Here is a 15298-nt window from a genome sequence, read left to right as displayed (position 1 = left end):
ACACCGAGAAATGAGGACATGTTCAAGACACCAACACAAGAAAAAGGAGGAAGGTTGGTGGAGAATTCGAGGCTGAGGGTTTTTTATAGAAGCTCTCTCGTTTTTTAGTTAGCAATAGTAGTAGTTCTTCTGTTCCCCCATTCATTCTGATCAGAACAAGCTCCGCCCACAAAACTAAAATTTTCAGACACCAATCTTCAAATCACTCAATCCAAATGACTTCAACGCAACGATCGACTTGTCAATCGTCTATGAGAACTCCAAGAAATGATGACATGTTCAAAACTCCAGAATCACGGTCGAGGTAAAAAATAATCATTTCAAAATTCATTCCTTCCAACAAAACTGTCTATATTTCAACTTTCCAGACATAAATCGTCGAGTAACATGACTCCAACTCAACCTTCGTCAATTCATTCGTCTATGAGAACACCAAAAAACGACGATATATTCGGAGTAGTTCCGAAAGAAACTCAAGAATTCAATGAGTTCAATTTCACGAATAACTCGATTTTCAAGTCTCCAAGATCATCGTCTCGTCGCGAAATGAGAGGAGCAGACACTCCGACTCAACACAGTCAGAACTTCTTCTCCTCGCCAATCGGATCGCAATTTTCGATTTTTGATACTCAGCAATCGTTTTCGGGGACTTCAGAGGATTCTTCGAATCATGAAATGTCTTTCTTTTTTGGTACTTTGAATAATAATAAGAATCAGAATCAGGAGAAGAAAAAGAAAAAAGTGTCAGAGGAGATATTTACGACGCCGAAGAGTAAAAATTCGGGATCACAACGGTTAGCTTTGATCCGAAATTCATTCGAAAACAATCCGAAATTTCCAGATCATTCTTCCAAAAAACATCTCAAACATCTCGGAACACGGTATCCCCGAGTAGTGTAATTCTCGGAGAACTTGTGAATGACAACTTGGAAAAGACACCGATGCCACGTGGAGATGAGCCGTTGGATTTTGAATTCAATATGAATGAGGAGGACCCAATTGGAAGGGAATACACGAGTCCGATCTTTGATTTTTTGAATCAGGACGAAGAAGATGACGACACGTTTCTGAAACGCTTCCCAAGCTCCAACAAATCGTGGAGAATCGATACGAGTGGTGATGAGACGATGCATCGGATTCAGAGGAAAAAATAAATATATTGCTTGTTCTATATATTCATGTTTCATTTAATCATGTTTCAATTGTTAATTCGCAGAGGTGTAATTTTATTTATTTTTCTTAGTTAGGTAGTAATGTATTTTTTAGTGTGTTTTGCAAAGATTTTCATTTCAAATCACTGGAGTTGTCCTCATTTTCGCCCAACTACCAATTTGAAAAAGCAAAAAAAGTTATTGCCCCGGGCGGGATTCGAACCCGCGATTGGTTTTCACCAATGAGATCATAAGTCTCACGCCTTTGACCGCTCGGCCACCGGGGCAGATATTCTGAAAAATGGGAAACTGGGTCAAAAGACCGCAATTGGCCGTGGGAAGTGGATCTTTGGGATGATTTGATGATGGGAAGACGACGGAAATGGTAGTTTTCATACTTGTCAAGGGCCGGGCCGGGTTTTTTTTTCAAAACGTCAGGCCCGGCCCGGGCCGAAGCTTTTCAGGCCCGGCCCGGCCCGGCCCGTCTTTTTGGAGGGAATTTTTTTTTTCAATTTTTTTTCAAATTTGATTAAGGTGTACTGAGATGAACTCAGACTTTTCTCATAGAATAATATGAGTGTCTTTTTGTCAATTTTCCGCCTGAAAAATTGAAAATTGAAAAAAAAAATTGAAAATTTTTCTCAAAAATCCCATATCCCTGACAAGACAGGGCTGACGGGCCGGGCTTTTTACGGGCCGGGCCGGGCCGGCCCGTCATTTGACAAGTATGGTAGTTTTATCATGCGCAATTCATATTGATTGATTTCTGGAAAATGGAACATACGTGGCCTCCTCGAAGACGTGGAAACCGATGAATAAAAAAATAAATAGAAATTAGTTTTCAGTTTTCATTAATTTATTAGTTCCTCCTTTCCGGAAAACTTAACGCAATGAGACCTCTTTTCAAGTGAGTTTCAGAATCCTCTTCCAGAAGAAACGACTGAAATTCAGAATAGCGTTGACGGCGTTTATCGGCATCTCAATCGTCGTTGCCTATCGTTTGTATCAAGTGAAAAAACGGAGAAGAAGTCATTGTAATGAGAAGAAAAGGCAACCGATTCGGAAATTGAACAGTGAGAATTAGTGGGGGGAAATGGTGAATTTCAGATGGATGTCAAGTAGTGGGGAGAAATGACAGAGGGCTGAAATTTTGGGAGAATATGGAAAAAGTCACGCTCTACATTTTTGTAGTTGACAACTTTTTTGTAAGAAGTCATTGGAATGAGATACGGAGTTCCTAACTTGGGAAATGAGAAGTGGTTGATACTATCAACCACTTGTGTGTGGTTTCTTGTGTGTGGTTTCCAGTGTGTGGTTTCGAGACCGCTTCGAGAAATTTCCCGAGAAATTTCTCGAGAAATTTCTCGAAAAAGTATCGAGAAATTTCCCGATAAATTTTATCGATACTTTCCCGATACTTTCTCGAGAAATTTATCGAGACGTTTCTCGAGAAAGTATCGAGACTTTTTTGATCACAAAAGTATCGATACTTTCTCGATACTTTTCTCGAAAATTGATGGTATCGAGACCCAGAGTTTCGATAATTTCCCGATAAATCAAACAGTCTGCAGTGTGTTTTGAAACTGAATGTTTAGAAACCGGTCATTTCGCAACCGGACATTTCGAAACCGGTCATTTCGCAACCGGACGTTTCGAAACCGGTCATTTCGCAACCGGACGTTTCGAAACCGGTCATTTCGCAACCGGACGTTTCATAATGTCCGGTTTCTAAACGTCCGGTTGCGAAATGACCGGTTTCGAAACGTCCGGTTGCGAAATGACCGGTTTCGAAACGTCCGGTTGCGAAACACATTAAAGAAAAATGACACTGTTGACAAAGCACAATTTCCCGGGAAAAGTATCGAGACGTCTCGAAAGTATCGAGAAAGTATCGAGAAATCACTCAAAATTTCTCGAGAAAGTATCGATACTTTCGAGAAATATCGAGAAAGTTTCGAGAAAGTTTCGAGAAATTTTTCCCGGGAAATTTATCGATAATTTCTCGAAATGGGCTAGTATCGAGAAAGTCGTATCGATACTTACACACTATCGATACTTACACACATCAACTTGATAGAGTGGACCAACTTCACTTTTGCGGGTTATATCTCTCTAGGGAGATCTCGTATAGAAAAGTTGTCAACTATAAACGTACGTATTTTAAATAAATAAAAACAACGTTCTAGACTTGATCTACAAACCAATATAAATTGAAAGCAGTGCAACAAAAACTGACACCGTGACAGCTTTTTGAATTTGGAGAAATTTCTGAAATTTGTTTTAAAAAGTCAACTTTGATAAACTGTCGCATTGTGACGAATATTTCTATTGATTTGAAATTTTGATATATTGTAGATCAAGTGTAGCTCAGCACTTTTGTAATTTACAACTTTTTGTGTAAAATCATCGGAATGGGATATAGAGGTCAGAAGTGAGCGAGTTGAGTGGGAGGAAGGGAGAAGAGAAAACCGACCTAACTAACTTTGTCGCGCTATAACTCTTTGGAGAATACTTGTACTAGAAAGTTGTCAACTACAAAAATGAAGATCTAGATTTGATCTATTTAACAAACAAAAATTTGATAAAGTGGAACAAAAACTGACACCGTGACGACTTCTTGAACTGTCAATTTTTAAAAAAAAATTTTGAAAAAAAAGTCAACTTTGGCAAACTGTCACGTTGTAATGAGTAATAATTATTATTTGAAATTTTGATATGTTGTAGATCAAGTGTAGCCCTACATTTTTTTAGTTAACAACTTTTTTGTCTCAAATCATCGAAATAAGATATGGAGGTCAGAAGTGAGTGAGTTGAGTAGGAGGAAGACCGTCCTAACTGACTTTGCCGGGCTCTTTAGAGAGAATAACTCTTTAGAGAAATCTTGTACATGAAAGTTGTCAACTACAAAAATGAAGATCTAGATTTGATCTACTTAACAAATAAAGCATTGATAAAATGGAACAAAAAGTGATTCTGTGACGACATCCTAAAGTCAGTCTTTCTTTCAAAAAGTGTTTTATCAACGCAACTTCACAAGCCTATAACTGTCTAGCCCAGCTTCCCACAAAAAAGTTGTCAACTACAAAAATATCGGTATAGACTTTTTCTACATGCACACAGAATTTTAAAACCATACCGTACCCAACGACCCTTCCAAACTGTGACTCTTTCCAGGAACCACTCCAAAATCCTCGCCAAACACTGCAAACGAAGTTTCGAAACAATCGAGTCCGAGTACGAAAAAGCAATCGACTATCTCAAAAAAATCAAAAAAAGAAGAGGTAATCCATTCCTAGAAAATAGAAAGTAAAAGAATTTTCAGACATCATTGAGACCAACAGGCTCCGATATTCTCCACCCGCTACCGTTTGATGTATGGTTTGATAAACGCGCTCTATTGATAATGATCTGAAACTGTCAATAGAGCGCACTCCCTGCTAAATATTTGTGTTATTTTCCAGAACGTGACCGGAACGATGACAATGCCAAGTTCCAAAGAAAAAGCTAATGACTCGTCTCCCCTTTCCTCTACTATTGACTTGGTATGCTCCTCCCTCTAGAAATGGGCGGAATCTGACAACACCTTATAATTTCAGACAGAAAAACAACAAAACGACATTTCGGAAGCCCGAATTTCGCCGAAACCAGCGAAGAAATCTGGAGAGAAAGCGGAAGAAAAGTCGTCAATTCGATTGGGAAATGGGATGATGGAAGAAGAGAAAGATGATGTGAGTTTAGGGAAGAAGTGACTTTAATTGAGAGAGAGAGATACAGAACTTGTACCATCAGATTCAGAGTGAAAAGAGCTTTCAGAAAAGTATAATAATGCCCGGGTTTGCTCTCAATTGGGTCTCACCACGAAAACTACAGTAACCCAATTTAAACGCGCATACCGTAGTTTTGTGGTGAGACCCAACGTTTTTCAAACCTAGCCATGATTATACTCATTCGAAAGCTCTCGTCACGCTGATTGTGAATATTTAATTTTGATGGTCAAAGTTTGGGTTTCTAGGCTACCAGGTAAGAAACTAGATGAGGTGGTTTTAGGGTTTTCGGGTTTTTTGGCTTCCCTCTTAACAGCCCTTGTATAGGAAAGTTGTTAATTACAAAATTGAAGATTTTAATTTGATCTACAAAACTGATATAAATTCAAAATAATAAAAGAAATACTGGCACCGTGGCAGCTTCCTGAATTTGGGGAATTTTCTGAAATCTGTGAGAAAAGCCAACATTGACGAACTGTCCGGATCTGATGAGTATTCCAATTCACTTGAAATTTTTATGTGTTGTAGATTAATTGTAGATCTACATTTTTGTAGTTGTCAACTTTTTTGCGAGAAGTTACTGGAATGAGATACAGGGGTTAGAAGTGAGCGACTTGAGTAGGTGGTAGGCGAAGAGAAGGTTGTTGGTGTGCTGACTTTGCCGGGCTATAACTCTTTAGAGAAAGGTCGTATAAAAAAGTTGTCAACTACAAAAATAAAGATCTAGTCTTGAACTCACACTTATAAAAGTTTCACCAATTTGGAGCAATTCCTGACTTTGTTACAACTGCTCGCTCAAAGTTGCCTATTTCTCACTAAATTTAAAAAAAAAGACATTTACGAATCAGCCAAAATCTGTACTAAAACATAATTTCCCCGCTTTTAAACCAAAATCCAATTACAAAATAGTAATTTTCCAGCACCGAACCAACAAATTAGTCGGAACTCAAACCGAATCAGAGCGCAAGGAAATCGAAAAGATGCCGTATTCGTTCGAGAATATTCCGGCTGCGAAATTCGAACCAGCTCCACCGAAAACCAAGGAAAATTCTGCGGAGAAAGTGGAGGAATCACCGAAGAAACCTGTGAAATCGGAGGAAGACGAAACGAAGCCAAAAGAAGAGAACATTGAGAAAATCGAGAAAAAGAAAAGAGAAATCGTAGAGAACGGGTCCGTCGAGCAGACTTTGAGTGAGCCATTGAAGGTTTTGCCGATTGGGGAAGGTAGGTCAATTTGTAGCAATTGTGCTCTATTGAGAATATACGACGGATTTCAGAGCCAATCCCTATTCCTCCACCAATCCCACCACCAGGTGCTCCACTGGAAACTCTTTCTCCTTCTTCACCGGTAATCACTAGTTGCGATGGAGCGCACTTATCAAGTCTTTGCTATTGTATAGCTTCGCAACTGCGCTCCACCGAAGTGCCCTTGAAAAATGTCTCTTTTCTTAGGTTTCGGTAGAGCGCGGTTGTAAGAAGTGGGCCTTGCTAATACCTATAGATTTTTTTTTCAGAGAACCTCGGAACCGTCATCCGCATTAATCGAAACTGCAGTTGAGCGAAACGCCGAATCATCGGTCTCTTTCGACACTTCGCAGTCAATGTACAAAGTTTGTAGATGCCGGAAGAAAGAAAGAGGCGCTTTGTTAAAGGATTCGGATGCTCCTGTCTATGATCCAACTCTTAAATTGGATATCCCAATGACTCGAGTCATTCCCGTCACTTTCACCAAATACAACCCACCGAATCTTTTGGATGCACCGACTAATGGAAGTACTGGTAAGGAGCTTCGGGTATTTGTGGGAACATCCCATTTATCTGAAAATCGTGAAACTTTTGAAAGAAATGTTCAACTAACAAAATGAAAAAAAATGAATTTTTTATATTTTGGTAGTGGAAAACTTTTTGATACAAGCAAAACTACAAAAGTTATGAGAATTTAAAGATTGATGACTGAAAAGGGGAGACTAGAGACGCAGACAACGAGACTGTCTAGCTGTCTGCCTCTCTCTTTTATCCAGAGAGCGTACTTGCATTCCCATCAAATAACGAATATAAATCGGAACCTTCATTTTCTCCGACCGCCATCAATCACCGTATTTGCAGAAATCATCGAGCTCCCCGACTTTTTCACTTCACCTATTGAAGAGGAGCCGGATGTAAGTTCTCTTTCTCTCCTTTTTCTTCGATTTTTTAACAATTTTCAGAACTTTTTGACTGGAATGTATCCGATGATTGCCACTATGACCGCCGCTCACCAACACGCTTGTCTCATCAATCATCTCGTGGAGAATTATGAATTTTTCGAGTGAAATCTAACCATTTTTGTAAACATTTTTTGGGAATAAAGATCTTGCTTGTGTCCTCTTAAATTCAGAATCCTTATTCTTGAACCTTGAATTCTGAATATTGAATCGTAGATCAAATGCCAGAATTCCGAATAAAAAATTGAGAATCCATAATTCAGAATCCAGAATCTAGAATCTGTAACCTAAAACAAAAATCCTCAATTTGAATCCCGAGAATCCAGAATCCAAACTTCTTAGTCTTGAATCTAGAATTCAGAATTCGAAGTTATGAAACCAGAATACACAATTCAGAATTCGAAATCCAGGAACCTGAATCCTGAATTGTCATCACTTCAGAATTCAGACTATGAAATTCAGAATTCTATATTCAGAATTCTGAATCCGGAACCGGAATAAAAATCCGGAACCGGAATCAAATTTTCGAAATCCGGAATGACGGAATAACCCGGAATTTCGGAATCCGGAATTCGGAATGATTCGATAAATTTGCAAGGCCAAGTCATTTTTGTTTTTAATGATAAATAAAGTTTTAAACAACTTTTGAGGATCAAAACCGAGAAAGAAGTGCTATAGTTGTCTTTTAAACTCAAAAAATGTAGAATTTCAACTTCTGGATTCCGGAAAAATTAAGCTCAAAAAACCGGAATGTCAAAAAAAACCCCGGAATTTCGGAATCCGGATTCCGGACAACTCTGGTATTGATATTTAATTTGAATATAACTTTTCAACTTTCAGATCACAAGTCGCAGCTGAAAGGGTTTAAATGGTACTGTCCACTCGGCGATATATTGTGAGAGATTCTGATCAACACGTGTCATCAGTTTCAAATGAAGGAGACAAGTTAATGTTTGGTGTCTGGAATTTGACAGAGAAGCAGTTTTTGGAAGAAGTTCAGGCAGAAATATCTCGGAATTCAAATCAAATACAATTTATTGCCAGAGCTCGGAATTAATTGATCCAATCTATTATAATTCCTTGGTTGAACTCTGAATCTTGTTTTATTACCATTCAATTTATGTTTTCTCGTTAAAATTCGTCAATTCTGATAGTTAATAAACTCAAATTTCTGAATCTGAGACTTTCAATTCCAGAGAAGATGATTTAGGATTTATGGACGTCGTCGAAAAATTTTTCAAAAGCGGTTTTGTGTTATTGAGACAAAAATTGAAACATTTGCCAGTATGATTTCTCATTATTGAGAAGAAATTTGTCTAGAAACACTTTCTTTCACTAAAAATCAAATTCAAAAAGGAAAAAAAAGCTTATTGCCCCGGGCGGGATTCGAACCCGCGATTGGTTTTCACCAATGAGATCATAAGTCTCACGCCTTTGACCGCTCGGCCACCGGGGCAGATATTCTGAAAAATGGGAAACTGGGTCAAAAGACCGCAATTGGCGGTGGGAAGTGGGTCTTTGGGATGTTTTGGTGAGGGGAAGGCGGTGGGAATGGTAGTTTTGTCACTGGGACACATTTTAACCAGGGAGAAGTGCGATCTATGGAAAAAAAGCGGGAGCTTCGAAATAACTGAGCCAGTGTGTCACTATCCCCCCTTTGTGCTGATTAAACTCTGAAAATTTGTCTCAATTTATTACTTTTTTTGGGATTCGGTCCTAATAAAGAATTTGAAGAAACAACATGAAACAATGAGACAAATTAATTAGATATGACAGAACAGGGAGGGAAATACGAACAAAGAGCATTTAAATTATTAAAAAAGAATGAGATTCAGAAGGAGAGCTCTCAGAGCTGAATGGGTAGCTAATGATGGAATAATAGGCTAAGAATTTATATTAAATTTCTAAGCTCTCATATGATGATCGTCGATGATCACAGCATTCGGATTGAGCTCTTCCTCTACCAGGACACCTTCCACGATAGCTTCTTCCAGGAGTTGATCGGTGACTTCTTCCTCGACGATTTGCTCCATTCCGTCTGAAAATAAAATGAATTTTGTGAAGAATTTGAACGCGAAATCTCTTACCAGAAAGATCTTTATCACCCATATAAACCTTCTCCTCGTTCATCGGTCCACCTTGTCTGGCGGCCTCTTCCGCTGTCTGAACGACCTCCTCTTCCACAATTTCCTCAACAATTTCACCGACATTTCCCATATGAATCATATCTCCGTTGTCCATCACTTCCTCTCCTTGAAGTATTTCAACGCCGAACGTCTGATTCACAATTTGAAGGAGCCGTTGCTCGTTCTTATCGAAGAGCATCTTGAATATAATATCAAAGATTTCAGTGTCGGTGGTGGTTCCAAATGAATTTCTCGCAATTCTCCATATCGCCTCACTTCGATGGCTGCCACGAATCATGCCGGGCGTCGTTGTTATCGGTCGTGGAGCCAAAAAGTTCTTAGGGTCTGGAGTATGAAGTGGATGATGTTGATGAAGTGGATGGTGGTGATGAGGATGTTGATGTACATCTTCCAACGCCTTTCTGCCTGTTCCGTAGTCTCTCTGTGGCTGTTGTTCAATCTCCTCCGTGTGAGATACTTGAAGATCTCGATCATCCAACACTTCATGTAGAATCTTCGGTTTTCTACCTCTACCATGACCACCAGAAGTCGACGGAGCCGATGGATCCACAGGAGTCGTCCAGTCATCCACATATCCAGATGCTTCGATCATCTCATTCTTCGAATCGTACAAATCCTGTTGATGAGGTTCGCCTCCTGAAGTCACCGTCATAATCTCTCGACGACGGATATAATAGAGCATCTTGGTGTTCACACTGACTCCATACTTCTCCAAAATGATTTTCGAAACCTCTGGCGGTGACATACGACTCAAAAGAGTATGCACGTCTTCACGTATGTGTGGTGGAAGACGTTGAAGTGTGTATTCTTGTGAGAGAACATTCATATTTATTGGAGTAGGCATCTCTCCAGGCTCTGTGTACCAGTATAAAATCATGGCGTGTCCGATTTGGTGTCCATTCTTCAGAACATACGTGACCTTCTTGCGGAGACGTGGACAACGTGGAAGTGTCGCTGTGTAGACGTGGAGTTGGAATTCAATGATTTCACCACGGTGCGCAGGAGTCTTCCAAACACGGAGTTGGTTGTCTCGGTTGAGAGCAAGCGGTTGTTTCGCTGACTTTGGTCGTTTTGTAACTCCATCTGAACGATTTGAAATTATTGATTTTAATTTTCGATTTTTAGAACGACATACGTGGATTAGTGCTGTTGTTTTCCGACCACGGAACCAGTCCATCGCAAGTCAGATTTCTTGCATCCACCTCGAGTCCATCGACGAAAAATGCGAACGCTGCTTTATTGGTTGTAGCCGGGGGGAGAGTGGGGACACGATTGTTGAGACATCCGAGGGATTCTCTGAAAAAAAAAACAAAAATAATTGTGTTCAAACTTCTCGAACACTAACATCAAATTTGGTTTGTTAACCAAGAAATGTAGTTGTCGATTACGGTCATTCCAGAAGTCCATATCAAGCAGCTGAAGATACATTGTTCCATCTTCTGCCATACACGACGGAACTGCGAATGGACACTCCTTCTCTGATTCTGACATATCCGATACATCATTGTCAACGTCGTGTATTTGCAATGGCTGAAAGAGTTTTGAATAACTTGAATTCCAATTTTGAATCCTAAACTCACCGCTCTCTTGGTAGTTCTCTTTGCGAATCTCTTCAGATACCCTCCATGCATTCTCGGTAGATCTCCCTCCAAATTGTAATCATACATGATGAGAGCGTGGCTGACAACAAGTCTCGACTCAGTCTCCATCATATAATAGATCTTCTTTCGAAGACGAGGCTCGCGTGGATTGATAGAGTAGAGGAATACGAGATGGAATGGACACGTCTTGTAGTCGACATCTTTGATCTGGAAATGCTGGGTTTCACTCGGTTAATAAATTTTAAGATCAAAGATCATAGGAATTTGTTGAATTTAAAGTTAATTTTGTCACTTTTTACTCTAAATTCCGCCTCCTCTCACAGAGTTTTCTCCCCTCAAATTACCTGAAACTGCGATGCAATCTCATCACAAATCACTCCAACTTTTCGAACTTTCGTGCGATAGCACGTCGGATTTTGCGGGTTTCCGTTATGAGACCAGGGCGAGAAATCGTCTCGATTGATATCATGTGGGAAAATCGAGTTTCCAGATACAAAGAATGCGTAGGCACGAGCATTACGAACAATCGGCGGATGACCTGGCTTCGCGTAGTTGAGAAGTCCTCGCTCCTCTCTGAAAGTGTGGAATATAAATAAAAACTGCAAAAAAGGAATATGATTAACTTACACAACATTTGTGTTAGCGATCCACTCCAAAACTGTGTCGAATCCACTGGCAACTCTCTTATGTCTCACTGTCAGATAGATATGACCAGTGTCCAGCTGTCGAGGAGTCTCAAAATACGGAGCAGAATTCTCTTGTTGAGTCAACGGATCGTCATCGAACTCCACATCATAACCATTATTAAGCACGTCTTCTTGTGACATATCAAGCAGCTCTTCGTCGAGAATTTGCTCTTGAATTGGTTCTTGCTGCAACATCTGAACTTGCTGATGGTCGATCTCCTCCTCTTGCATACTATCGTGACCGATAACCTCCTCTTCAACGACTTCCAAATCCTCCACATCAATAAATTGATCCTCCTCGACTCCATTGTTATCCCCTGAGGCTTGGATGGCTGAGGACGTGGAGGGACCTTGCGAATTGTCTTCCAGACTCTTCTTATCCTCCATCCACTGATTCATTTGTCGTTTCGAAGCGGCGGTGGGGGTTCCAACTGGAGTGGATCCTTTGACATAGGCTGCTGGGATCGGACCATCACGAACATATTCATAAATATAGCATACATTTCCAAGGATAATTGAATTATTACGTTGCACATATATGACCTAGAAATGAGAGGAGATTAGCGACTTTTTGGGATTTTTCAGTGAAAATCTCAAGAAATAGATTTCTTACCCTCTTTCTCAATCTGGGACATCTCGCCAACACGGACATGGTCTCCACCAGACACAACTGAGTCTGTTGCCATGGAGTACCCTCCTTTGCCGTCACAAACAAGCCGGATTCGTCTTGCTCTAACGCTCGACGTGTCGAACGAACTCTTGGCGATGGGGATTCTCCAGAACCTGGTTGTACTGAAAATTTTTACTTTTTTATCACTTAATCGACTGAAATAACCTACCATTGACTGTCCATGGCGACAGACCATCTCCAGTATGATGAATTTGATTTGCGACAAAATTCGAGGGGACAAAATATACAAAAACGCCGACAGATGAAATGAGAGGTGGCAGAAGAGGGGTTCGACGATTGAGACAATTCGATTGATCGAGAAGATTCGGCTCATTGACGAGATACTTCAGGAGAAGCTTCTTATTATGAGCCCATCCGAGTTTATTTGGCTTCACACGGAGATAAGTTCCGCCACGTGATCCTTCCACGATTTCATCTTCAAATGGAGTGGAGTCATCTAAATCAAGCATGTGTGGATCAGAAGTCGTTTCCATCATTGCACTCCTCAAATAGTCATTTCCATGTGGAAGATTCACCACGGAAGGCGCCTCTCCTGGACACGTGTAATCATAGAGAATCAGAACGTTTCCATAGATTTGACCATCGCGAGACAGATAAAAGACCTTCTTTCTGAGTCTCAAAAGTCTCGGAAGCCACGCACTATACTCTGTCAGATGGAGCTCAGCGAGTCGTGGATCTCCTTTTATCGGTTGAAGACGTCCATTGAGTCTGGCGACTGGATGACGACGAACATTCGGTTTGATGACTGGATCATTGTAATGCTCTCCAGATGAGCTCCATGGTTTCAGATCGTCATTTGTCACGTCTTTGATTGACATAATTTTGGAGCCGTCTACGTAGAATGCGAAACACGCTTTGTGTTGAACGAGTGGTGGGAGACGAGGCGGTTTGTCGAGCATCCATCCTCCTTCGCGACTGAAAACAACATAAGAAATGATAGGAAATGTAGGATTTTGGGGATTTTTTAAGCAGATTTTTGATAAATCCGCGTTTTTAAAAAGTAAAAAGTATAAAAACAGCGGGGATAGATCAAAAAACAAACTTACATCATAGCAACCTCTCCGTCATTTGTCAACAACTCAATAATTCTCTCTTTTCGCAATAAATAAGCCAAGCATCCAGAGATAACAGTCGCATAGCAATCTCCGTTTTCAGTGATATCCACTTCATCCTCGAACAGTTTCACATGATACTGCCGATCGGCGAGAGCTTTACTGATAACTCGTTCTCCTTGAACTCTGAACGACGATCTCGGTACCATTTGTGTTGGATTTGACTGCTTTTGCTTCTTCTCCTTCTTGTTATCCACGTCGCCGATTCTGTCTGTCGTTTTCTCACCATCCTCCAACCCCAAATCATCTCCTTTACGTGGACGACCGCGACGTTTGCTTGGTCTGAAACATTTAATGAGTTCCCTAGAAAATCCCTCCGTTACACTTACGGATTCAGCTCTAGACTCGGCGGTTCTCCATCCAAATAATCGTCTTCCTCGTCTGCAAACGATCCCATGTCGTCAATTTCATCAGTTCCCATATGAATTCTATCATCCGGGTATCTCGAAGATGCCATATTTAGAATCGGTGGTCCATCGTCATCAGCTTCTCGACCGTATGGTATTTCTTGCTCTGCTCCAAGCGGATGCATCGAAGAACTTCCGTAGATTTGTTGGCGCTGAAAGAATGTAAAAGTGATAAGTAAAACTTTGGGAATTCTCGACTAACAGGTGACATATTTGGCTGGAGTCGTTGAGAAGAGATGCTGGATTCTTCTAGACGTGGAAGTGTCTTTCTCTTCTTCGAGCCTCTCAATGGCTCATCTCCAACTCGTGCTCGTTTTGAAAACGACTTTTGTGACGACGGGATGAGTTCAGACGTCATGAGAGACACCGACTGATTATCCTCTTCCTTTGGTACACCCGGAAGTTGAAGTTCGTAATCGTCATTATTATACAACACTGATTTTCGAGCATTTCGTCGTGGACGTGTCGAAGTTGACGACGATGAAGCTTCTGCTGCGGTTTCCGACTGTGATTGAGTGTGATCAATCCCGGTGTCCACCGAATAGTCTGTTGCGATAGTCTGAAAAATCAATAACGTTGAACTAATCTTCGACCCTTTACTGGAAAATGACGCGATTCTCTAGATGAGCCCATATTTGGGGCATCTCATTTTGTACCTGGATGCTACAAAAAGTTCCGATTGCTTTTAGAATCGTTGCGCGTGAAGTCTAATGCATCAATTGTGTTTGCACTATGTTAATCGGGTTCCCGACTCTGCTTCAGACAAAAACTGATTTTTCGATTAATTTTCTATATTTAGTCGTTTTTTGACAGATTTTTTAGTTTTCTTTTGCGCTACAGATGTTATAGACGCGGTAAAATCGATAGACAAACCTCTTCGTGTGCTACTTCGACGCCTATTCCCAATTCATTGAAATTTGAAGTTTCTTCCGTTTCTTGGGACATCTGAAAGGAAACATGATAATTTTAGATTTGTTTTCTTGGTAAAAATAGACGAGAATTATTCAAAAAAATAGATTTGAGTCCGCAACGCGCGCACGCCAGCATACACTCAATGGTTAGAGAGTATTATTTGAATGGAGGCACCAGACGACTAGAGTGAGCGGTGATAGAATGTGTGCCGAGGTGGAGGGTGTGTCGCAGAGACCAATGGATAGACGGAGGACCCCGGCAAGCAAACGAGGCATTTTCTGTTTCACAAAAGACGTTTAGTCATCACGTTATTTTCAGAGAATGTGAGCTAATTTTTGATTTAACATGGTACCATTGCCATGACTGAGTTAATTCAATGAAAATTTTCTCAAAAATTTAAATTAAATACGCACAAAAATAACGTACGATGTCTGGGAAACTACGCAAAAACGCACTGAATTGGGCCGCAGTATTCGCGGCATACTGTAGCGGGTCTCGACGCGAAAATGCGGACATTCGCGAAAAACAATCTTTCGCCGTAAAAAATCAAGTTTGAACATAACCACTCCTGGTAAAGGCATTGGGATTCTTCAAAATGTCTGTCTGTAACATAAATTACATGG

The 15298-nt window shown here is 40.5% G+C and overlaps 2 protein-coding genes across 2 annotated transcripts; one reads left to right on the top strand and one right to left on the bottom strand.

Annotated features, from left to right (window-relative positions):
* Positions 1-3939: 3939 nt before the first annotated feature.
* On the top strand, positions 3940-7227 carry GCK72_000825 (uncharacterized protein; the record flags this gene model as incomplete). Its single annotated transcript, XM_053722700.1, has 9 exons — positions 3940-3952; positions 4326-4432; positions 4613-4693; positions 4748-4879; positions 5836-6139; positions 6193-6263; positions 6430-6694; positions 7022-7074; positions 7123-7227. The coding sequence occupies 9 exons, from the start codon at positions 3940-3942 to the stop codon at positions 7225-7227; spliced, it is 1131 nt and encodes a 376-aa protein (XP_053591345.1).
* A 1796-nt stretch (positions 7228-9023) lies between these two features.
* On the bottom strand, positions 9024-14708 carry GCK72_000824 (uncharacterized protein; the record flags this gene model as incomplete). The annotated part of the gene is made up of 13 exons (XM_053722699.1): positions 9024-9157; positions 9207-10349; positions 10402-10562; positions 10612-10796; positions 10847-11074; positions 11212-11440; positions 11495-12096; positions 12167-12345; positions 12393-13159; positions 13291-13638; positions 13686-13915; positions 13966-14322; positions 14637-14708. 13 exons carry the CDS (start codon positions 14706-14708, stop codon positions 9024-9026), a joined length of 4635 nt encoding a protein of 1544 aa, XP_053591344.1.
* Positions 14709-15298: the final 590 nt, after the last annotated feature.

The sequence above is a fragment of the Caenorhabditis remanei genome, chromosome I, assembly GCF_010183535.1.
Source record: "Caenorhabditis remanei strain PX506 chromosome I, whole genome shotgun sequence".
NCBI lineage: Eukaryota > Metazoa > Nematoda > Chromadorea > Rhabditida > Rhabditidae > Caenorhabditis > Caenorhabditis remanei.
This window is presented reverse-complemented; position numbering and strand designations above follow the sequence as displayed.